This window comes from Papio anubis, chromosome 7 (assembly GCF_008728515.1).
Source record: "Papio anubis isolate 15944 chromosome 7, Panubis1.0, whole genome shotgun sequence".
Lineage (NCBI taxonomy): Eukaryota > Metazoa > Chordata > Mammalia > Primates > Cercopithecidae > Papio > Papio anubis.
Window position 1 is genome coordinate 38,232,559 of NC_044982.1, and position 26,091 is coordinate 38,258,649.

Genomic DNA, 26,091 nt, shown 5'->3' on the forward strand with positions numbered 1-26,091 from the left:
AGTATTTCAAAGCCAAAAAATGCCTAGAGTAAGAGAAAAAAAGCAAGAAGAAGCTCCTCATCTCCTTGCTTTTATATTCCTGCCCCAGGTTGGGAGGTGCCATTCTAATATATAACTCAGTAAGTTTTACAGGTAAACCAAATGACATTCTAGGTCTAATCATTGTTCGGGAAAAGTCAGAGAGGAAGATAATAAAGACCATTCATTGCAACCCAGCAGAATCATCACCAAGTCAAGGCCTCCTTTTCCAGAACCTCATTTTATTCCTAAATTAAAACAGTGACAACTGTCAGAGGCGTTTGAACCAGAGCGACTCCATCTTGAAAACGAGCTGGAAAAATAAGGCTGAGACCTATTGGTCTGTATTCCCAGGAGGTTAGGCATTCCAAGGCACAGGATGAGATAGGAGGTCAGAACAAGATACAGGTCACAAAGACCTTGCTGATAAAGCAGGTTTGCGGTAAAGAAGTTGGCCAAAGCCCACCAAATCCAAGATGACAATGAACGTGATCTCTGGTGGGGTCCTCACTGCTCATTATATGCTAATTATAATGCATTAGCATGTTAAAAGACACTCCCACCAACATAGTGACAGTTTACAAATGCCATGACAACATCAGGAAGTTACCGTATATGGTCTAAAAAGGGGAAGAACCTCAGTTCTGGGAATTGCCCACCTCTTTACAGGAAAACTTATGAATAATCCACCTCTTGTTTAGCATATAATTAAAAAATAACCATAAAAACAGCGAACCAGCAGCCCTTGGGGTTGCTCTGCCATGGAGTAGCCATACTTCATTCCTTTACTTTCTTAATAAACTTGCTTTCACTTTACTCTATGAACTCTGGCACAAAGTAGACTCTTTATGGACTCACCCCAAATTCTTTCTTGCATGAGGTCCAAGAACCCTCTCTTGGGGTCTGGATGGGTATCCCTTTCCAGTAACACAACCACCACCTTACATCTCAGAGAACATGGTACAGGAAAAAGAACTGAAGGTCTGGAACTATACAAACTTGGTTTCAAATATTGATGCTATCACTGAATACGAGTTACTTATGTTATTAGCTAAGTTCCTCTATTTGTAAAAATAGAGATGATCAGATCTATGCTGAAGGGTTATTAGAGGAATTGATGGAAATAAAACACAAAGGGTCAAAAATGATCCCTGCAAACTCATAGGTACTCAGTAAAGGCAAACTCCTTTGCATCACTAGAAAATAAAGAGGAATTTAAATTAGTATCACCTGGTGCACAGGAACCAAGCAAGGATGCTGTCCATTACAAGTACGGGACCCTGGGATGGCAGGAAATGGGTTCCCACACAGGCTGCTGCCTGCCCTCAGCCTCTCTTCCTCCCTCTATCCTGCCCTGCTTTTTCAAAATAAAGATTGATTGACTCAAAAATGTGATAACCAAAAAGCTTCTCCCATGCTCGTAAGATCAGACAAAGTTGGTTCTCCCATTGCACACCTTTAGTCTATGAAGATGGGGACTAGGAAGCCAGGATTTAAGTGGGGCCGTCCGTGAGCACAAATGGCCATCTGTATGAGAGCGGTAGCATAGCTAGCCTTGTGGCATATGTTGTCTATAAGGAAAGTCACTTGACTGAGGAGTTCATGCTCACTGTGAAGTTTAACTTGTAAAAAGTCACATATTCATATTTGGGCTCAAGAATTTAAAAGATAACTTTTATCTTGTAATTGATTGCAATGTGGGGTGAGATGGTGCTTAAATTTTTTTTTCCTGCACAGTTCTTTAGGATTTCTTTACGAACCACTGAAAGTCATGAGAGATATTAACATATCACCTGCAAACCCAATAATTTGATTGGGTTTGGGGACTTTTTTGCCTAGAATCTTTCTACTAAAAGTCGCCAGAGTAAAGTGAAATAGCAACACATTCAGAATTGAAAGAATTGAATTTCTGTTCCATTTCTGCTACTTACTAGTTGTGTGACCCTGAATAAATCGGTTAATATCAATTGCTTACTGCCATCTGTAAAACAAAGGGGCTAGAATGGAGTATGAGACTGAAGAACACCAAGTAAGAATCACCCGAAGTGCTTTTGCTATAAACCACAATCCCAGGCTTGCCACCACCCTCACTGAATCCAGCACTGGGGATGGGGCCTGGGATCTTCATCGTTCACAAACACCTGGGATTTTTAAATTCACTGTACTTGAGACTCACTGGCGAAGATGATCTCTGGACTGTATCTCAGATGGGCACTGTCATATTCTAAATGCTTTTTGTTCTAGTGAAAGTGCTGATTCATTTGTAAATCAGTTCATAATTTAGGCCGTTGTTGAACCCTTTTTTCCTTTTTCCTTTCCCTAGCCAATAAGGTTGCTCATTTTCTTCTCACTCACAGCTAACCAGCTAAGGCTAAAATACAACATCCTGTCCAATCTTCATTCTCAAATGAGCCAAATAAATTTCAAGGTCCTTGACTTTCAGGGCAGCACCTTGTCCAAGAGATCTCATAGCTGTTTCCCATGTTGTTTTCCAACTGAAAATATTTTTCTTCCCAAGCCAGACAACAGGGTCTTCCATTTGGTTCCAAAGCCCTGTGTCTCTTCCACTTCCTGCAACTGCTCAGATTTCTCTAGAAATCTCTTACCCAGGTATTTGGCCTAGTTTACTTAGCAAGTTAGAGCAGGGAGGGTCATTGCACAAGGGATTTTGGTACCAGACAAACAGTATATAAAAATAAAATAAGTCAGAGCTGGAGGAGAATAACAGAGGTGATAAAATGCTAGTGAAATGAGTGGCTCATTAAAGGGTAAACCATGGACATGCTCTGTAAGAGGACCAGTCATTTGTCCCCATGATGCTCGGAGTTCATGCGCCTCGAAGAGAGAAGTAAGGACATGTGCTAAAGTCTGCCATAAAAAGAAATGTTTTCAGTTTAAATATGTTAATACATGTATTCTTTCTTCTAGATATGTCCTTTCTACTTTTTGGTGTTAAAGTGCCTTTACCTTTTTGAAATGGTGGTAACAGCTAATGTGATAACTCTATTGGATAAAAAAATGATGTTTAAAACATCATGGTGGTTCTCTCACCCTTGTTTTGTTTTTATTTTATTTGGCTCAAAATCTCCTAGGAAAGACTGACTCTCCCCCTCAGCAAAGGTACATGGTCTATCGTGGTCAAAGCATGGGAAAGGCAACCCTCCATCTGTAGCGTGGGAGTCATTGTACCTGTGTATTTTCCGCTGGCAATTTCCAATGGAACCCTCTTAAGAGAAAGTTCTCTCTACTTGGGATCATTCAGAAATAGTGATTTCTTAGATATACTGACTTTTTTCAAAGGGATCCCCACGGTTTGCTTGTTTGTTTGTTTGCAGGTCGTAGGAAAGATACAGGTATTCTTATCTCAGATGTGAAGATGGAAATAGGAGATGTCCACTTGGGTCCTTGACTTTCAGGGCCCTTTCTCAGTGTGTTGCCCTTTCTCGGTCCCTGCACTGTGAGTAGCACCTCGCTGTATTCATTCACTGGGACCGCACACTTTCCGTAGGATTGCCTCACATTTTAATACATTTGCCTAGTGCCTACTGCCAATACATTGCCTGAAAAAAAGGGATTCTTTTAACGTCACCATTCTGGGTTCCCCTTTTATTCATTTCCCCAATCCACTCAATACCTGTTAGAGCACTTCTGTTGGAAGAGTGTGGGCAGGGGCTTGGATTTCACACTTGAGCAGCTCTGGAAAGGGTGGGGACATTTATACCCAAGACAATGTATCTGACTGGATTTTATGTTCCCTTTGCTATTTCTGCAGATATTTATGCTTAAAAAGAGTTTTTGCTACCCCTGCAGCACAGCCGAACTTCTCCTCTGGCAGAATCTAGTCACACACACACATACTCACATAATTCTCCTTGCCTAGAAACAGCAGATGAGCTGGAGTAGAAAACAAGAGAACAAGTACAAGGACCGGGACCCATGCTACCAAGGGAGAGAGGTTCCTTTTGAGTTAGGGCAACTAAGCCTGAATCCTTCTTAGGAGGAATCTAAGAGTAGGGAGATACACAACTATGACTTATATCAGGTAAAACATCATCCTCAATATCTTTCTTTGGGTGAATATGAATATAAGCCTGACATGCTGCCCCAAATCTACCCTTCGGCTTATCTGGGAAAAGAATGTATCAACTTTTCTTTAGTTATTCAGTCTTGCATTAAGCCTGTCCAACCACAGAGAGGAGAAGTTAAGACTTGTAGAAGATAGCAACAAAGATTTCCTAGCCTCACACCAAAGTCCTCATGCTATCTGGTCCCTGAAAGCAGCTGCAGAACCCTTCTCTCCCTCAGCCTGGGTCTGTGTTTAGGGTTCTGGCTTGCTTACACAAAGGCTATCCCATAAGATTCCAAGGGAAGCCTGACTCCCATCCTCCCATAGACTCCAGCAGGCTGGTTCTACAAAAAGTATTCCTATGTTCAGTATTCTTACAGTATTTCTATTTAGGTATGTGCTTATAATTGTTGAGGTTTGATGCTAACCTTTTAAACCGACAATTACTAACATTTTAAAGGAATGGTTAAACTGTAAAACTCAATTTCTATACGGAAGAATGATTCTAAATAAGCAGTCCTTCGTCCTTCAGACTGGGTTCACGAGTAGCTACATGGAGCGTGTTTCTTTTTCTTGCTTTCTCTCTGTCTTTCAAAATAAATGTATCTACTGTGTAAGTGTCAAGCACTGCCCTTACATTTGAGGGTATGCAGATAAATTCAGTCACAGACCTCAAGGGGCTCATAATTCAGGGCTCAGAAGTCTAAGAATAGAGACAAGAGCCAGGTGCAAGTGTGGGCCAGAGGGAAGAGGGATGGATCACAGCTGGTGTCAGGGAAGTCTTCACTGTGATGATATTTGAGTCTTTGAAAATATAAAATGGACACTGAGAATCCTATCACCAAAAAGAAAACACTGAATATTTGCAAGATGCAAAGCAATACTTCCAAGATGCAATACTTCTAAGATGCAAAACTGGGACTTTGAGAAAAGCCTACAGATTCAAGTGTGGATCAGCAGCTTGAGTGATATTGGTTCTGTCAACAATTTACTAGGTACTTTAGGCTCGCCCCTCAAGCGTCCCATAATTTCAGGGTGCCTCCTAAATAGAAATGAAAATATTATTAGAAAGTTCGTTTAAATAAACCTCCTATATAAAAAAAAGACCTCTTTCCAATTTGTTGAAATAAGAGAGTCATAATATTTATTTCATCAAGGGGGTGTGAGGCTTAGTCAGGATTCATTTACTTCATTACTCCTTCTAGGGCACTTGAAAATTTATATAATCCCATTTGTGGTTTGTCAGACCAGACTTCATGAGGATTTGAGGAGAAATTGTATAAATGTGAATGTTTTTATCGAGTTTTTCTCTTCCTTCTTTCAAGTATAACTAGCCTTACTCTAGCTTTTCCAACCCTCCACTCCTCTCTGCATGCTCTGCCTCATTAATCGCTACAGAACCTTCCTTAGTGGCAGGACCCCCCATCTCCTCTACACTTACTTCATTCACTGTGCTCTTACTGCAAGTCCGGTTTGCATGCTTATCTGTTTCCTCAAGTAGACTGTGAACAACCAGAGGGTATCAACCATCTCTTACCTGTTTATTTTTTCTTTTTCTTTTTGAATCTCCAGCACAACTAGTTACACAGTGGCTAGCAGAGAAGAGGTGATTAAATAAAGGTTTGTTAAGTGAATGAGCGCCCAAACCCTCTGCTCTTGTTACAAGACAAAACCCAGCCTGTGCTCTCTGACGATGCAGCCTATCCTCCTGTTCTTCAGCTGCAGCTCACTCTACCCCAGGACCTCCCCTTTCTGACTACCTGAATTTTATCTATTATTTAAGGCAGAGGTTCCCAACCTTGGCTGCACATTAGAATCACATGGGAGAGCTTTACAAATAAAATAAACACGGATGCTCAGCTCTACTGGCAGAGATTTTGATTTAACTGGCCAGGGTGGGGCACTGGCATTGGTATAAATGCTCCTGTGATGAGCCTTAAGTGCAGCCAGGTTTGAGAACCACTGATTTTTTTCTTTTTCTTTCTTTTTTTTTTTTTTTTTTTGAGACAGAGTCTTGCTCTGTCACCTAGGCTTGAGTGCAGTGGTGCAATCTCTACTCACTGTAACCTTTGCCTCCTGGGTTCAAGCGATTCCCTTACCTCAGCCTCCTGAGTAGCTGGGACTACAGGTATGCGCCATCATGGCAGGCTATGTTTTTTTTTTTTTTTGTATTTTTAGTAGAGATGGGGTTTTACCATGTTGGTCAGGCTGGTCTTGAACTCCTGATCTCAGATGATTCACCCACCTCAGCCTCCCAAAAGTGCTGCGATTACAGGCATGAGCCACTGCGTCCTGCCGAGAATCACTAATTTTAAGGTAATACTCAAGTCTCACCTTTTCCTGAAAAGACTTAATATGTCTCTGATGATGTTACCTTCCTTTGGATTCAAAGCAGTTACTGTTTTAACCACTCATTAGACAACAAATCAAACACTGCCTTGTGGCAGTGCCTCAGTATTAGTTTGTTTGGACCTCGAGGGCAGGAACTAGTCTTTACTTCTTCATATGCCCATGCCATGCACAGGGTAGACCAAAACATATTTTTGATGGTTTAAAACAACAACAACTACAAAAAGTAGGAGAGGCCATTTTAATTCTACTCTAAGAACATGTCTTTGGTAAGAATAAAAATGTTGCAAAAAGGGTGGGGCAGGACTGAAGCAGAGCAGGAAAAGAGTAAATAAAAGTCAAATGGAAAAAAAGCTAAATTAGTCCAAAAGAAAATGTTTTCCAGCTTCTTAAGAGAGTTTTTGCAAACACTGAAGCAGAATAAGCAAGAGAATTAACTTGGCTTGTGGCCCTGATAAGGAGATTTCTTTCTTGGTTCTAAAATTTTGCAAAGTTTCCAGGGTGTAAAGAAAATAATCAGCCAGGGAGGACTCCTTCCCTCGGACGACACAATTCAGTTCTTGGGTTAATCGGCTTGAAGGTCTGCTCAGCTTGACCTCACCCCCTTCCAGGACTGTGATCTGAAACTAAGCCTCACATTCAAGAGCCCTGGTGTAGAACTCAATGTCATAGAAACGGGATAAAACATAATCCTCATCCCATAACCTTGATCCCTGGGTGTAGTGGCCTCTGCTAGGGCATTGAAAAAAAAAACCTAAAAATCAAAAAACTATACCTGTTATCATCTCTAAGTCGCTGGTGTCCCAGAGGTCTAACTACCCTAGAATGATCCAGGCACGTTCTGCTACTAAATGGTGTTATAAGGAAGTACTACTTGGTGCAATTACCTTAAATGTTAGCTTTAAAGTACTGTTTTGTGCACATATCCCAGAAAAGGCTTAGCTTCATAGGGCTTCTATAGTTTTTCATAAAAAAAAAAACCACAGGGAAGACTCAGGGAATCACGAAGCACACCCTCTGCTAAGGCAAGATAAGGTCACCAAACAGAGACACGTTTTCTATATCAAACTTTATTCCAGTTATTAGGTCACAGGTTTAACAACTGGTCCCCAAAGGCATGCATATTTCTATCGATTAATTAAATGTATGTTCTCTGCCTGGGTTGGCCATTTTAACACTGGCCATGTTTTACATTAATTGTTTGAAAACATGATTCCAAGGCATCTTATTGCTTAGTAATGATAGTAACAAGTTGTCTTTTGTAAATTAAGATAACATGACTGACCCATCTAATGGGATGTGAGTTGATGAACTGTCACTGATCCATCCACACTTTGCTCCTGGTTCTCCTTATGACCACTGGCCTGCATTTGACCTTGTCAGCCAAAAGCCAAGAGCCACCAACATCCTCCAGTCACCAAAGAAACATAAAAAAATAGCATTTGTCCTACCAGCTACTTCCTGTTGACACTGACTGGTTAATTTATTAAAACAAAAGAAAAAGTAAAATACGGCTCTGACTTCTTTATTCACTTATAAATTCTAACTGGAATTAGTAAAACTAGGATTTAGGAGCCTTGATTTCATGATACCATATATAATAGACGAAGTCATAAACTCCGTGTGTAACCGTAAGAATGGCTTCTAAAATCTAAAATCTAAAGCAGAGACAAACTACAAGTTTTGAAGGAGTGGGATCAAAGATCCATGAAAATGAATGAGTCAACACTGATTCACGAGGAATTTTGCTTCCTCTGATAAAGTTTACATAGGCGTGTTTGACAATCCTTAATGATATCCCTGAAAGGTGCAACACAGCTATTTAGCATGATTTACTACCAAAGGTCATTAGATTCTCCAGGAATATTTTGGAATGTGTTCCGCTAAAAAGAGAAATAATAGCTTCAGAACCTGGGATACCGGACTCATCAGGGAAAAGGTACCATTGAGGTAATGAGTAGTCCAGGGCCTGAAAACTCAAGAATGTTTCCCTGAATAAAACAAGCAACTCTATCTTCTCAGGCATGGCTGACTTGATCACCAAGCTGGAATATTATTTACATAGTCCAAGGCAAACCAAGAAGAATTCTCTGGTTTCTAACCAAGGGCATTTGGAAAATTATGTCTAGAACAGGCAATAGCTGATGCCTGTTTTTGATGATTCCTGCTTCCTTGGAAAAGAGCCAGTTTACCTAATGCAGGTAAAGGCAACAACAACTTTTCTGCCATTTTCTCCAGAAAGGATCACCAGAGTGACATTTCATGCCTCTGTATCTAAACAGCCTGGATTTGATATATATTTAGCAAGGTGGGCAAATCTGGCTTCTGAATTCTGTCGTATCCAAAAAATCAAAATAATCACCCATCTTCTTCTTCCTCCTGCTTTTAGGAGAAACTAGATTGAATCTGGTCACACAGCAGGATACAATTGAGGTTAGTCATCAGGAAAAAGACATTTTTTTATTGTGAAACATTTTACCAAAGCTTTACCAAAGAAGTCAGACAGTGGTGTCCTTTTCTTTGGAATGAAGAATGAAGAGAGAAGACTTAAAAGGAGGTAGAAGGTAAACTTTCTGGATGTAAGGGAAGGATTCTCACTTTTGGCCAGTATAGAAACCACAAATAGGGAACTATGAGACGGTGATCAACCATTTGGAGGTCTTTCTAGCATCATTCAGTACTTTACACTACAGGCGTATGCATTAATGCAAAAGTACCTATTATCTGGGGTAGTTTATTCACTTGGCAGCATCTGTTGGCCTAAGATTTTCAAGGTACACATACTCCAAGAAAAAGCATCATCATTATTTAATTCATATGCAAATTATCTAATCCTCAACAAATACATTCTAAGTGAAATTATCATTTAGAGATAGAGAATTGGATACCCTTAGAGACGTGGTCCTTGGTCACTTACAAATATCAGAGAAATGCTGACTTTGTGGGAATCAATTCTTACATATTTTCCTGTGTGTGACTTGTCTCCCCACTTTATTATAACTGCTGTTGGGACAAGCAGAAATGCTGGTTTCTTTATGTCCTACTAGCCAGTGCTGGCCCAGGACAGACAATGTGGCCAGCATTTTCAGAAGATGCTCAGATTGCTCAGTACATCTCATTCCCCAACCTTCATAGTCAGAGAATACTGTCAAAGCACTCACCTGTCTTCTCTCTGAATCAAGGTACTGGAGGATCAGCCGGGTATTCACACTGTGACTCCAGGTATTTCCTAGTGCAGCTATCACACAGCTGGATCCAGAAGTGCCTGAAATGAAATGGTAAAAGCATGCTTTCAGATGCCCTTTCTTGAGATGGCATTTCACATGAAGTTCAGACATTACTCATTGCCCAGAGAGCACTTGGAGGCTCAGTTCATTACCACAGAACTTGAGGAATTAGTGAAGTAGGACAGGGGTTAAGGAATGTGAGACAACAAACCAGCAGGGGTTTCCTTCAGCCTGGGTGAAAGTGACCACTACTGGGCCAAATAATAACAGAGTTATATATCAAAAAGAGGTTGCATTGCAAGACAGCTCAGAGCCATTGCTACTAGTAAATGTAGCCATTCAATATCAAAGGCATAATGCTACTCCACAGAATAAGAACCAGTTATGAAATAGTCTTAGTTTAATAGAGTTGTTAGACATTTTTAGCTTGACAAGAGTCTTAACTCAATATTCCTTATCAATATAGAAATGGTGGCATATACATATAAAATTCCCTTGTCCTCCCACCCCTTGTATACACACCCAAAAAAGGAATCTGGAAGATCTCAAAATTTCATAGGTGATCTGTTTTAGACATCCCTATTCCAAGAAAAACATTCCTTTACCTTCTAAGACTTTCCTATAAGGAGGAGGGTCTGAAGTAAACTTTATCTGAGTTCCTAGCCTCCTCCAAGTTGCATCTTACATCTCCAAAGCTTTGTTGACCCTTCTTGACATCACCATGAGAAAACCCTTTCTGCTCCCCACCTCCTCCTTCCCCCTTGAAGGCAAGCCAACAAGTCCTGCTGTATAGAAGCCAGCTCCCACTATCATGTCTAGCACATCCCATGGCCTCCTCTGAACCCCTGTGCCCTGTGCCCGAGGGCTCTTCTGAACCCACTTTGGCCCTGGGCCATGACAGGAATCCTAACCTTAGGAGGGCACAGTTGGGCATTTAGTGTGCCTTGTAGCCTCCAGATATGATCTTTTTTCTATGAGGAGACTACATACAGGTTGAAGTCCACTGAATAAGTTAAAACAAAATGAGGTCTTGAGTGTGTCACCTGTTGCCCCCTTACTGCATCATCTGATTTGTATGCCTCAGTGTGGAGTAGGAATTGGTCTTTTGTTTCCAGGGCAAACACCTTCCAGGGTGGTCTACTAACTGCACATGGCCTTAAGCACCTGGGCCCAAATGCTACAATAGACAAATGTAGTTCAGTGGTTCTTGGCTGGAGGGTGGTTTAAAGTGTTCGCAGTGTTACTGGCATCTAGAGGGTAGAGGCTGGTGATGCTGCTAACCATTTTATAATGCTTAGGACAGCATCTTACAACAAAGAATTATCCAGCCCAAAATATAGCAGTGCTGAAGTTGAGAACCCCAGGGTCAGATAACACCAACCATATATATATATATTTCCTGGTTCAAGCAGGAACAGGAATGAATGAGATGGAAATCAATAACCAAGGTCTCAATAAGCCTGGGGATATCAGATTGAAGGAGAATTCAGGGTAAGAAAGAATAAAATTTGGGGTAACCTCAGTTCATCATGCACACAGTTCAAAATATGCACAAATTAATGTGAAAACAAATAATCTAGATTGTTCCGATCTGATCACATCATTCCCCTACTTAAAACGCCTTCAGTAGTCCTTCATGCCTGAGATTAAATACTGTCTCCTGAACAATGCACGCTGAGCACTTTGTCAGCTGCCTCTGCATCTCTCTCTGGCTTCACCTCTCTCAGCCCCCTCACTGGATGGTCTCCCATGACCTCCTGACTTCCCTGGCCTCATCCTCCTTGACCTCTTGTCAGCAGTTGATAAAGCTTCCCCCTTCCTTGGCATCCAATCTACTGGCCTCTTCTGCTTCTCCTTTTACCATGTTGATTACTCCTTTCCTTTCTCTGCCTTTGTTTTCTCTTTCTTCTTAGTTGTGGGTGGACCTTAGGGAGTGGGGCATGACCACATTTTTTCTTGTCTAATACCAAATGCTTTCAGTGTCCAGGAAAATAATGTATATTAGTAAAGAGGCCAGGTGCTTGCATATTAACATGTAGAAATTCTTTACCCACACTAAGAGAGACAGTCTTTACCATTTTTCTTGAAATTCACAACCCTCTCCATCTGACTTTTTACTTTCCCTTTTTTGATAGAAATAGACTTATAGAAAAATATTTTCTACTATAAGAAAACCAACACTGCAAGGGCAATAGCAACTACATTTGCATTTTAGAAAAACAGCTCTATTGAGATAATTTGCTATCATACATCCTCTGATTTCAAGTGGCTTTTGCTATATTCACAGAGATGTTCAGCCATCACCACCATTAACTGTAGAACATTTCATCCCCCTAAAAAGAAATCCCACACCCACTGGCCACCAGTTCCCAACACCCCATTCCCTGCCTACCTCCAGCTCTTGGCAACCATTAACCTATTTTTTCTTTTTCTCTATAGATTTAGTAACTGACTTTCAATTAAAGCCTTAGGAGATGAGGGGAAGTGGTGAGTACTGTGGTGAGTTCGAGAATTCATCCAGGATCTCAAGGGGGCAGTCTCTGTTCAGCTCTAGCTGTTGTTGTCATGTGGCAATGTGAGTTCATAGTTAGTCACATCTTATTTACTTATTTTAAAATTGTAAAAAACTTTTACAATCACATCTTTTGATTTTTAAAAATCATAGTGATATGATTTTTTAATTGTGCTAACATCAAAGTGCAATTTTGATTTTTAAAACGGAAGCCAGAAATCAACGCTTTAAGTATAATTTCCAGATTTTAAAATGTTGGTTTAATATGTATACTTCTAAAAACACACAAATAAACATGTTTTTGAGCCAGATATGCCTCATTCCCATCAAGCCTGCAGTGTCTGCTCTACATGGCATGGCTCCACTTTGAAAAGGATGAGAGCCCGTTCCACAAGGTGGATGGTTTCTACGCCTTTGTCTCAACCTTTGGCTTGTCTCAACACTTGTCTTCCATTTTTAACCACAAGAACTGCAAGCCTACATCATAAATTTTAGCACTGCAGATTCAGTATCATCGAAGCAAGCTCATATTTTCCCATATAAATCTACTCCTCCATCTCTGTTCCTTCCTTTGACCCTCCAGTTAATCTGGTTTAAAACCTCAGCTCCATTTTTAAAATGTTTCCTTCTCTCCTGCTTCTTCTCACTTGCAATGAATTGAGAGGTGTTACTGATTTAACTGTAAAATCCTACCTATATCCATCCATTCATTTCTCCTACCTCACCCTTAGATCCATTCCTAACTCTCCATTCCCCCTAACTCAACCTTAGACCCACATTAGCTTTCACCTGGTGTGACTGCTTTAGTTGCCTATTGTCCATGCTGCTGTCACTTTCTCCCTATTAAAGCCATCCTCTGTTTTACTACTTGATTAACCTCCTCCAAGCACACACCTAAGCATACCACCCTCCCATTTACAACCATCATGCTCAAAAACTTTCAGTGGCTCCCAAGTGCCTTCAGAGAATTCTAAATTCCTAACACTGGCATTCAAGAACTTTCTACCCTGTGCCCACCTGCCCTTCCAGACTTCTTCCCCCTGCTCCATTTCCCACATCTGTGTTCCTACTTAATCACTTATTTCCTATGCCCCTCCCTCATCTGGAACTCCCCTATGTTCACATGTCCCAAATCTACTCTGCCTTCAATGCTACTTTCTATGTGCCAATTTCTCTAATCTTCACAGAAATAATGTCTTCCTCCTGTAAACTTCTATAATACTTTATTTTACTGTCTCACATTACAATCATTTTCTACCTGTGGTATATTATTTGTGTGTTTTTCTTATCATCTTTAATACAGAGTCATGCTCTGCATAATGATGTTTCAGCAAATGACAGACTGCAAATATGACAGTGGCCCCATCACATTATCATGCAGCTGATAAATTCCTATCACTTAGTGATGTCACAGCACTGGTAACATCATAGCACAATGCATACTCGCATGCTTGTGGTGATGATTGGTAAATAAACCTACTGTGATGTCAGCTGTATAAAAGTACAGCACTTACAATTATGTATAGTACATAATACTTGATCTTACTAGAGTATATGTATTTACTATACTTTTAATCAATATTTTAGAGTCTATTCTACTTTTAATAACCAGTTTAGTAAATATAAAAACCAGTTATATAGCTACTATACTTTTGTGTATTTACTATATTTTTATTATATCTATATGTATGTATTTACTATATATACTTTTATGTAGTTTATGTATTTACTATACTTTTAATGTATTTACTATACTTTTAATTATGATTTTAGAGTATATTCTACTTATTTTTGAAAGTTAACTGTAAAACAGCTTCAGGCAGATCCTTCAAGAGGTATTGCAGAAGAAGGCATTATTATCATAGGAGATGACAGTTCTATGTGAGTTATTGCCCCTGAAGACTTTCCAGTGAGACAAGATGTGGGGGTGAAAGACAGTGATATTGATGATATTGATCCTGTGTAGTCCTAGGCTAATGTGTGTGTCTGTGTCTTAATTTTTACCAAAAAAGTTTAAAAAGGTAAAAAAAACTCAAAAACAGAAACAAGCTTATAGAATAAGGATATAAAGAAAATGTTTTTGAACAGCTATGCAATGTTTATATTTCAGTTATGTTATTAAAAGATCAAAAAGTTAAAAAAATTAAAAAATTAATAAAGTAAAAAAGTGATAGTAATCAAAAGTTATTACTAAAGAAAGAAAAATGCCTCCATCAATGAATGTAGCCTAAGGATACGGGGTTTATGAAGTCTACAGTGGTGTACAGCAGTGCCTTAGGGCTTCACGTTCACTCATCACGAGGTGCACTCACCAACAGACCCAGAGCAACTCCACTCCTATAAGCTCCAGTCATAGTAAGCGCCCTACACAGGTGTATCATTTTTCATCCTTTTACCATTTTTATTGTACCTTTTCTGTTTAGATGTGTTTAGATACACAAATACTTACTATTGGGTTCCAATTGCCTATAGTATTCAGTACAGCAACATGCTGAATGGGTCTGTAGATTAGGAGCAATGGGCTATACCATATATCCTGGGTTTGTAGTAGGCTATTCCATCTCAGTTTGTGTAAATACATTCTATGGTGTTCACACAATGTCAAAATTGCTTAATGATGCATTTCTCAGAACCCATCTCCATTGTTAAGTGACATATGACTATATATTACAAAGAGGCCAAACCCACGTCTGATATATGTCAGCATGCCTGAGTTAACACAAGGTCTGAGACACAGAGCAGGCTTATAAACACTGACTAAGTGACTAATTAAAAAGTTATTTCCACTAAATTTTGAATCATATTATATCCTTGTTTTGGCAGCAGGTTTACATCCTTAATTCTATCTTGCTTAGCTAAAATTAATAGGTTTACATTTTTCAAGTAAACTCTAAAAGTTAGTTGCTTAGATGCCTGCTAAGTGATGGGATGAAGGGAAGCTGAGCTCTAAAGTGTGTCAAGAAAAAGCTACATGTGAGTAATTAGGAGTCGCTAGTTAAGTGCGCAAACATTTTCTTTTTTGGTGATAAACTGTAGGAGTTTCTCAGGTCTATAGGAAGACACAGGATGTCTTCAGAGATTGAAGCCACATTTGGGCCAGGAGCAACTATTTAAAGGACTCCACGTTGCTAAACCAATAAGAATAGTATAAAAAAGTACCCATGCATTTGGTTGTTTTCTGGACAGGTAAACCCAAGTCTTAAGTAAGGGCCATGAGTACAGATGACCACAGAAAAGTTTCCAAAGGAAACCCTGAGTGAGCAAGCTTGACTGTAGTCTACTATAGACTTCAAAAATATCCATTTGTATTTTTAGGAGCGCTTACAAACATTAATCCACCATAAAAGTAATAACAGCAAGGCCTTGAAAGTTAATGATAATGAAAGGCAATTTTTAAATTTTTTTTTTTGACACAGGGCCTCCCTTGTTGCCCAGGCTGGAATGCAGCAGTATGATCATAGCTCACTGTAACCTTGAATTCCCATGCTCAAGCAATCCTCCCACCTCAGCCTACCAAGTAGCTGGGACCATAGGCACATGCCACCACGACTGGCTAACTTATTTTTATTTTTTTGTAGAGACAGGGTCTCACTATGTTGCCCAAAGTGGAAAGGCAATATTTTTTACGGTACTATGTGCTAGGCATTATGTAAGCTTAAATCTTGTTGAGCTTCATATCTTAGTTACATCTTTTTTTATCCTTACAACAATTCTATGAGGTGAGTAATATTAACATCCCTATTGACAGAATGAGGCTATGAGAAACGAAGTCACTCCAGTTCACATGGTTAGTTACTGACACAGCCAGGGTTCGAAACTGGGCCAACTGAGTCTTAACCACTACTCCAGTTAGCTTTCTTTGGGCTTATCATGTCTCTCATGTCAAATACCGTGTTATTCTGCCAGCCCACAAGGGCCTTGAGAGCTCAAAGGCCCATCTCCGGGAGGACACTGATGGAAGTGTGTCATGAGGATCTTATCACTCATCTGAGCTCTGCATGTCACTCAGGTTCCATACTCGGCTTCCTCTGTTCTGATGTACAGCGATAACCCAGGGCAAGGGGTTTCCAGAAAGACAGCATGTCCTCTGGCTCAGCAAGTTACTTAATTTCACTCAACTGGCCCAGCAGCTGGATTCACGCAAGTCAGGTGGCCTGGAACTGACCCTCTCTGGTTGTAGAATTAAAAATCTGGTAAGGATAGGAAAGATAGTTCACTTAACAGGGCCTCAAGTATAGGAAAGCAATTGAAGGGTGATAGAAGTGATAGGATCACTTGAGAGAGGGAGGCAGGGAAACTGTAAGTTACTACAAAGTTGTGACCTTATTTTAAACTAGAAAACTTAGTGGTCTCTTATGTCTTTTGACTTTCAAGCATTCCTGTGAGAGAGCTGGCATAAATAATTGTTAATGCTGTTGATGGGAAATTTAAAGCAGGAGGAATCTGCCTACTGGCTTTTAAGAAAAGGTGATTTCCTGCTAGATGACCTAATTGGTTAGGAAACAGATAAGTGAACTTTCTCTATGTTCACTTTAAGAGGAAGTTCTAAAAATTGAGGTGCTTGCTCCCTCTCTCTCCTTTTTGATGATTGTGATATTTAGACCTGCCAAAGCAGTATAACTTCATTGTCTGGAATTAGGTTAATTCCAATACAAATACAAAAATCAAATACGTGAACTGAGCTTTGAAAATATTTTCATTTTTGAGGATTTTCATTGTTATGGGATTGAGCCTGTAGAAGTCTCTGTGTAAGCTACATACAGCAAATCTAATTTATTCACACTGAAGTCAGGGCTCTCTATAAAAGACTGTGGGAACATTCATTCTCCACTCTCTCAGAGACTCTTTTAGGTAAGTCAAAGCATGTTCTCTTTCTGTGACTGCTAACCCATCTGTAAAATGCGAATAATAATTCTGGCCTCCAGGCAACCAGAGGTTCTTGGTGACCCTTAGATGAAGATACTTGATATGTATAAGTGACAGGAACAATGATGATCAAACACTGAAGATGAAATTCTAGGGAGGAAAGAAGTTTAATCATTATCTCCTGCATTTTTTATTCTGTTAACAATGAGGCAAGATAGTAAATCTTAGTTGCAAAGTGGTTACAACACATGATTTGGATTCTGCAATATCTTTCATGACTATCTTTTGGATCCAATTCCTTACTCATTTGGTGTGGGAGTTGGTTATGAAGACGAATTTCTCACAAGGCAAGGAGCTGTCTCTCTGCTCTGTATACATGGGGTGTAGCCCTCGTGCAGTCAGACTGGAGGAGGATAAGCAGGTTGCTATGTAGCCTTGATTTCCAAAAAGGTGATGGGCTTCTGGTACCAACCCGTGTCAGTATTTAGAAGAGGCTTGTTGGAAAGCTCTTAATGAGAAAGCTCCTTCTCCGAAAACATTTCAATTTATGACTCCTGTGCTAAGCATTTCTAGGAGATCAAACTGAATCTCTAGTGCATAACAGAAAAGCGTTTGCCCTGTAGCAAAAGGGTCAACTTTAAAAGAATGATTTTCCATGTTTAAAAAAAAAAAAGTCAAAAAAACAAAGCAATGACTCCCAGAATAGGAACAGAGGGGAAGGAAAAGTTCATGGCCTTAGCGGACTGGATATTCTGGATATTTGGTCCCTCCAGCCCCTGCAGATGAAAGCCCATGTATTTAGAGTAGAAATAGGAAATTTAAAAAAAACAAAGGAATAACAACACCTAAAAATGTTTTCAGGATTGAAATAAATCCAGGAAAGAAGATGGTATGTTACCACTGGAACTGTATTCTCCTTCTTAGCTCTTGTCCTCACGTCCTGAAGCACATTCCATGTAATGCATGATAGCCTGTGGCCAGCTGCTGGCTAGGAGGCAGGACCCTGCAGTTCTATTTCTGACTCCGTCTGGGCTTCTGAAGAGAACAGGTGGGAGAAGGAGAGTAGTGTAACAAAGAACCTCAGAGTAGGCCTCAGTAATGAGCAGTTACCTAACCTCGCTAAGCCTCAGTTTCCTCATCCATGACAAGAAGGGGTCAATGACCTTAAAATTTCCTGCCTTATTAAAAAACTTTGTGTCTTTGGTATTTTGATGATGTGGCTGAGTTCCTCATTGAGAACCTCACTTGTTCCAGGAAGTTTGAGAATGCTCCACGCCATGTGCTCTCTTTGAATCGATGTGCCCTATCCAGCACCCGTTTATGCTTGAAGACAGCACAGGTATGGGTTCTTTTGCTGATAGCAGATTTCTCTCCAGACTAGAGATTTTCTTAGTCTACCCTACTTAGTAAGACTTTATGATGGGTAAACCTGTGCTGACCAGTGGCCAAGTCCCAGCAAACACAACTTCATAGTAACAAAGCTTAAAGACTGAGTGCGAGACTAGGGATCAGAAGGACGTTATCATCCATTCAATTCAGCTTCTCCTGTTCAAAACTAGGCCCCTGGCACTTGCTGAGCATGGTTCTTTATTGGATCATCCATTTGAACTGGGGAAGGGACTGAGAATCTTGGTTACCTCTCTTGGCAGGTCATCAGTTCTTGTTCCATACAACACAGAATTTCAGCAACAAAAGGTGAAGAGGATGAGTAAGTTATTAAAGTAGGGAAACTGCCTAGAATAGGGCTATTTTTAGAATAAAGATTCAAGATGACCTACAAGCTCTGTGAGACCACAGGACAAAGGTGTCAAAGAAAAGAGACTGGGATAGGCTCAGACATTTACCCTCCAGCAAAATTAATTTCCTTGGGGGCTTGTGGTTCACTAACTGAATCTGTGAACCAGCTGTATTTAGGGTGCATTCTACTTCCTTGGGTCTCTAAAACTGACAATGGTCTATAGGTCAGGTTCCAACGGAAGTGATATTTCTGACCTAGCTCTATAAATAGAGCACTGGAAAAAACCCATCAGCTGCAATGGCTCAGGGACCACACGCTATCTATTAAGTAAGCAACCGCAGTATTTGTGCTATCATTTTAGATAAGAAAAAATATATCTTTTGTTATTTATAATCTTCTGAGCTTTGAGATTCTCAAAATACTTTAAAGCTATTAGTCGTCTTTCAGATTTATAAATACGGGATCTGAGGCATAAAACTATGTAATAACTGCTTCAACTAATGCCATTTACCCACCGAGGAAGGCATTTGGCTTGTAAAGAATGGGCTGCTTCATTTTAGTAAAGCAGAAAATTTCATTCCTGATGTCTCTTGGCTGGAGGTGAAAGGAGTGAATGCAGTCCAGAGGCTTTACTTGCACAACATACCTAGGCTGATCCAAGTCTCAGTAAAACTCGTTACTGAGAAAGGTAAGAAATGTGAAGCAGAAGACAGGAAGAAGTGAGGCAATCAGAACCTCTGGAATGCAAGAGTTAGGGATGGATCCTCCATAGCACAAGGTAGGGTAGAAGCGGGGGTGAGCCATCCACTAGGCTAGAGACTGGTATGCACAAATCAGTCAACAACTCCACTGGCTCATGGATAGGGAGAAAATACCTTCAGTTTCCCAGAGTCTTAACAAAATACTTTAAGTTCTCATCCAACCAGGACATTTTTGAAAATGAAATGGGGACATTTTAATAGTTATACTGGGATAACAGAGATAAACTGAGCTTGCTCTGAGAAAACCAAGACATATGTTATCCTACAGAGATACCACGTAGGAACTATCCAGAATCACAGTGAGAACGCTCACTTTATAAGAAGAGCTTCAGTCTGGAAGTAGGGGATGCTGTACTAGGCTTCTTTGCTGTGTCTGCAGTGTCGATCATCAAGGTCTCAAAGATGGCTAGGAAAACAATAGTAGGCATAAGAAGAACAGAACTAGATTGTCTGAATAAAAAGAAGCAATCTCCTCCCATCAGCTCAACTCCCAACATTCTCCAGGAAGCCATGCCCCTGGACTTTTTCTCCAATAATACAGCTTTCCTCTTGCTACCTTCTACTTAAGGAAAACAAACAAACAAAAAATCCTGAATCATGACTTGTAGTTAAATCTCTTGACCCTTTGCAAATAAGTTTTTAATTAAAAATAAATTCACTCATTACAGAAAACACATATTACCCTTAAGTAAATGCTAGCAAAATAAAACAAAGAAAACAAAAACACAACCATTTAAAGAAATCTGTGGCACTTTCTCTTTAAATTTAGGCTTCATTCAAGACAAGCCAGAAAGATGCTTGCATAAAATATGGGTTTTTTTCCCCCCACAATGTGTTCTATCTGCTCACCATGAAATCTTCAGACCACACCTTTCAGCGGTCCTGGTATGAGCTTTGCTTTCCTGCTCCCATTGTAGAGTCAGAGGCAGCAGGAGGATACCAGAGTTGAATTCTAGTAAGTCTTGTGTACTATACATGGTCAGCATCTCATTTTTTGACCACTTGATATTTGTTTCAGGTGGCACTGGCTGAGGCAGAAGGAATACAGCTGCTGATTCTGATCTCACACTGGGTATAGCCCTGAGTGCTGGAAAAAACATCACCCTCGGAAGTGTGCATGCAGCCAGCTGCCTTTGGAGAGAGCTGGGAAGGGTGTAAAGTGGCCATGTCCTTTACCAGACACTCTTTCTGGGGAAGATTCAAACTATAGTGAAGTAACATTCGGTAGCTTTATATATCCAATGAAGTAGTTTGGGACAAGGACAAAGCCAGGTGCCACCCACGTGACTGAAGCAAGGGGACACACTAGCAGTCACGTGGTTTGCCTTCAGGAAATCAGCTCACAAGGCAAACCCAGGACTGGGAGAAGGTCCTCTGCCCAGGCCTTAGCTTGTGAAGAATCGGGCCTGGGTAAGCCTGTTCCTGCTTCAGGCCCACTTTGGATCACTGGCACTTTGCAAGCAGTAAGAACAGAAGAGAAAAGAAATGTGATTTGTTTATTAGGAAATATGTTCTTGAAGAAAAGTTTTTCTGGGAGAACATCAATGGCTTTAAAAACCATTAATGCAAAAAGATATTTCAACTAAAATGCCATGTCTAATCCTGGACTGCATCCTGGAAAAAACTGCCATAGAGTACATTATTGGGACGCCTGGCAAAGTTTGAATATTGCCAGTATGTTAGATAATAGTACTGTATCAATACTAATTTCCTGGGTGAGATCATTGTACTGTGGTTATGTAAGAGAAATTCTTGTTCTTAAGGGATAAATGCTGAAGTATTTGGGGATGAAAGGATATGATATCTGTAATTTGCCCTCAGACGGTTCACCAAAGATAATTATAATAAGTTAACAATATTATAAAATAAATTGGTAACTAATATACAAGAGATAAAAACACATGAGGCAAAATGTCAAAAATCAGGTAAAGAGTTGGGCGCGGTGGCTCAGGCCTGTAATCCCAGTACTTTGGGAGGCCGAGGTGGGTGGATCTCGAGGTCAGGAGATCGAGGTCATCCTGGCTAACATGGTGCAACCCCATCTCTACCAAAACTACAAAAAATTAGCTGGGCGTGGTGGCAGGCGCCTGTAGTCCCAGCTACTCGGGAGGCTGAGGCAGAAGAATGGTGTGAACCCGGGAGGTGGAGCTTGTAGTGAGCCGAGATCGTGCCACTGTACTCCAGCCTGGGCAACAGAGCGAGACTCCGTCTCAAAAACAAAAACAAAAACAAAAAAATCAGGTAAAGGGTATAAGGGAGTTCAATGTACTTTTCTTGGAACTTTTCTGTGGGTTTGAACTCTCCTTCCCCCCACAAAAAATTAGTGTGAAAATGTAGGTTGACATTCCCTGAGAGATTACTTGGTCATTGATATAAAATCAGGACATGGGATTGGATCTCCAGAGAAATTACTAGGGCATTCATATGTTTCCATACATCAGAATCATCTATTAACTTTTTAAAATGCAGAATCCTAGGTTCCATCCCAAACCTGATGAATCAGAATCTCTGGAGGTGATGCCCAAGAGTCCATATTTTCAAAAACCTCTCTTAGATGATCCTAAAATATGCTAACATTTGAAAAAAATCATGTATTAGGCATTTGCTGTTTTGCCTGCAATTACAGACTCCTCAGATCCTGCAGACAGTCCATGTACCATCATGCATGCATTTGTATTAGAAAATCTCCACCTAGTATCTTGTGATGTGGCTCTGTGTCCTTTTAATCTCGGAAGACATCATTCTGGAGAATGCTCTTTGGCCCAGTTTTTTAAGACCGACTTAATCCCCCACCCTACTTCCCAAGAGGAATAGAGAAAAGAGATGTAAATATCCTTTAGAACTGCCATAATTCATCTGCTCGGAGCTGTTGTCCAAGGAGACACCCCAAATACTATTTCAGAGAGGCGTGGTAGGAGGGGCAGCTGATAGCCTGGGCATGAAACAGGCCAGGGCTGGTGACCGGGCCCAGGTCCTCACTCAGAGACCCTCAATAAGGCCCCTCCTCAGTCATGCTCCTTGACCTGCATTGCTTCGAGACACCAAACAAGCGTCAGCTTTCAGAGTTCACACTCTCCTGTGTTTCCTCAGTGACAGCAGGAATAGAGTGCAAGTAGGGGAGCAAAAAGAATCAAGTGGGACAGAAGACAGAAGGGCTGAGGTGCTTTGAAAACTCCAGAGTGCCTAAGTGCATCTGATGAATTCGACTTAAAGTGCTTCCTTTGATCCCACAACATGGATACAATCCTAATTCCCATTTCATAGGCAGAGAAGTAACCTGACCACCAAAATCCACCTGGTCAGAGGGAGAGCTGGGCCCCGGCCCAGGCCTTCTCCAGCTTTAGCTGTCCCAGCCGCCTGCCGCTCTGGCACTGGAGAACACGTCGTGGTGGAGAATGCTTTCAATTATCACCTTGCCCAGAGTGTGAGGATTTATGGTTATGCTTTCCTCCCTCCCCATCTCCATCAGCCTCTTTGGGAAGCAGAGGATCCTGATAGGAATCAGCATATGTTCCTGCGTGGGAGGGAATGGAATGCTGGCCTCACATATGTTTGCTGCCCTCGAGGCTCTGAGAAGCGGGTGGGGGAAGAAGTAAAATGTTGACATTTGGTGGAGGCAATCCCAGTGTCCTCTGCTCCCAGAGTTTTAGACAAGAACCCGAGGGTTTTCATTTCCCACACTGGTGAATTCACTCTGGCTGCCAAGTTCCTTCAATGCAGTGTGCTTCCTTGGCCATCTGGAATCGGCTTTCTGAGGCAAGGCAGAGGGAAGCTGCCGCACTTCTCCTTTTGGCGGCCTGCACATACACAAGAGGGGTGTCCCCATGGCCACCATGCCAACACAAAGCTCACCACAAACTGGGGCCACAGGAGGGAGGAAAACTCCATTTGTGAAAGGAATTCACAGCTCACAAGTTTCAAGGTCCAAACAGTGTGCAGATTACCAGGGTGTGGGGCTTAGGCAACGGAGATGACCTTGCTTTAACTTCCTCAAGTATCTCTTGACAAGCATGTCCCAGTCCCCGGGGAGTGGAGGGTAGGGCAGTCAAGTACTTTCAGGCAGTTGCCTCATGGCGGGAGAGGGAACTTATGAACAAAATGTGCTGAGGCTAGCAGGGTTATTTTAACTGGGGGAACTGGTTTTGGTGGCAGTAGCCAGTCAGTTCACATCTGCAAAATATGAATTCTTAAGTAAACCAATTTCCTTCTTCCTCGAAGGCCAATGCTTATCCAGAAATGGGCCAGAACTTTGGGTTTACCGCAAATGACCAGCATCAGCAAAGTGATCAAGACCACCACCTTTGGATAATGTGTCCTACATCTCAGATGTCAGTTGATATAAGACATTCCAGTAAAGAATTATGAGGTAACATTTTGGGATAATTGTTGTGTTCCAGGCTAAACACCTTACATACATTATCTCTATGAGGGTGGTACCATTATCATACCAATTTTCTAATGAAGGAAGCTGCGCTACAAAGAAAGTGATTTGCCCAAGGCCACCTGGCAAGTGGCAGAGTCAGGATTTAAACCCCAGAGTCTGATTCATTATTTTTCTTTTCATTGTTTCTTTTGGCCATTTATAAAGTATTGCAAGAAGGGCCATTAATCTCCCTTTCTAGGAGGGAAAACACATGGAAACCACCCCCCCCCACCCAATTTTCTGGACATCCCATTCATTTTCTTTTCCTCATTAAATTAAAATATTCAGTTTCTTATTCAGAGTCATCTAGGCCTTTCTAGAAACGCATATTTTAATAATGTTCTCTCCCTATTGTTGGGAAATGCTTAGTCATATGATAGGTTTCTAGAAATTGATATCAAAAGAAAAATAAATCTCCAGATTTTCTCCAACTGAAAATATGTAAGGTGATCCCAGTTGCCAAAATCATGACTGGCTTTCCTTCTATGACTATAATCTCCACATCTGGTTCACTTCTTTGCCAGAAGTACATGATCATACACCTTTTTGTGTCTTAGGATGTTTCTCTATTTTATGACATTTCTAAATAGAACTGCTGTGTTAATCATCATTATAATCTGATAACTACATTATTTCTTTTATCAGTGTTCACTCTACAATGAAAAAATAAAGCAGCAGCAGGTGAATATGAAAGAATAAGAAGAGCCCTGCAGACAACCCGTTAGCCCATGTTTTCATCTGTAAAGTGGATGTGGGATGGGAAGAGGGACAATGACATAGTACCGACCAGGTTCCAGAAACTATTTCGAGTGCTTTACATGAGAAAAATCTCTTAATTGTCTCAACATCCATAGGAAGTATATCTCTAGTGTTGCCCCTATTTTATAGATGACAAAACCTTACCAATATCTGTATAGCTAGTAAGTAGGAGAGACAGGATTCAATCTGTCAGCCCAACTCTGGCGGCACCCGTGTCCCCACCCTGTGATCCTGACAGGCAGCCACAGCCAGGAGTCCTTGTTTTAGATGTTTCCCATGTCTGCCGCTGAACTAGACCCTAACAGTGGATTCTTAGTACATCCTTACCCAAGGATAACCCATAAGTTTTCATGACATTACCACGGACTCGTCTTGCTTGTGAAACCCAGTAATAGTACAAACAGAAGAATCATGTGTTAAGAATTTTTCGAAGTAAATGATTCTGTCATCATTATTCGTAAAGAAAGTGATGTGCCCAAGGTCACACACTTGGTCACTGGTCAGTCCTGGGACAAACACCCCTTGATGTCCAGCCCTTGAGTCAGGACGACTGCTTCATCTAGAAGGCACCATGGGCACTCTGCCTGAATCCAGGAACCTCTGGAGTTGTATATGGCGCTGTCTAAGACAAAGGAAACCGCTATACCAGCTCCACAGAAGCCCTGGCTCTAAATTAAAAACAGCACAACAATAACATTGCAGCAACAACAAAATAGTAATAAAATAAAAGGTGAGAAAACTCAAGAGCATAAAAATTTCCTTAAACTGATCATCAAGGAAAGGAAAGGGAGGGATCCTTCTTTAAAGAGGCAAGTGCCTGCCAGCAGGAACCTAAAACTCATTATTATTCTGTATTTTCTTTTTTCATGACTAAAAAGTTTTTCTATCCTCCCCCTTCCTATCCCTATCAAAAGAATAACCCCCCGCAAGACAATCACAAACTTTAAAAGTAGCAAGCCCTCACTTCAAACAACATGTAAAAATAAAAATTCAAAAACCCATAGTGTTTGCAAAACAGCTTTGTGTGGAGGAAGGGCAAATCTTATCTTAAGAGAGGCTAATTTCATAGGATCGGGCAAAAAGAGGAGAGGTAGAAAGGGTGGGAGCACAGAAGAAGGGGAGGCGGGAGAGGAGGGGATAAAGGAGGAAGAATCGCTGGCTTTAAAAAGCAACATTGTCCAGAGAGGTGAAAGGGAACAGATGGCCGTGGAGAATGTGGCCCTCAAAGCCTGAAGAAAGGGGCGATGCCGACAGATCTTGCTGTTTCCCATTGATGCCTGAATGTTCTGGTGTGGGGAAGCCGAGGCCAGTGCAGGGGACAGACCTCTGTTCCCAGCAGCTCACTGGGGCACTGGCGCTGAGGCTCACTGAG

General features: G+C 41.0%; 1 protein-coding gene across 14 annotated transcripts in view; it reads right to left on the minus strand.

The window, feature by feature from the left end:
* The window catches only part of RAD51B (RAD51 paralog B), a 662,595-nt gene that overhangs the window by 77,055 nt on the left and 559,449 nt on the right, over positions 1–26,091 (minus strand). For all 14 annotated transcript variants that reach the window (XM_021941911.2, XM_021941912.2, XM_021941908.2 and 11 more), the window contains one exon: positions 9,595–9,698. In XM_021941911.2, the coding sequence (XP_021797603.1) occupies positions 9,595–9,698 (104 nt within the window). The remainder of the gene's footprint in view (positions 1–9,594; positions 9,699–26,091) is intronic.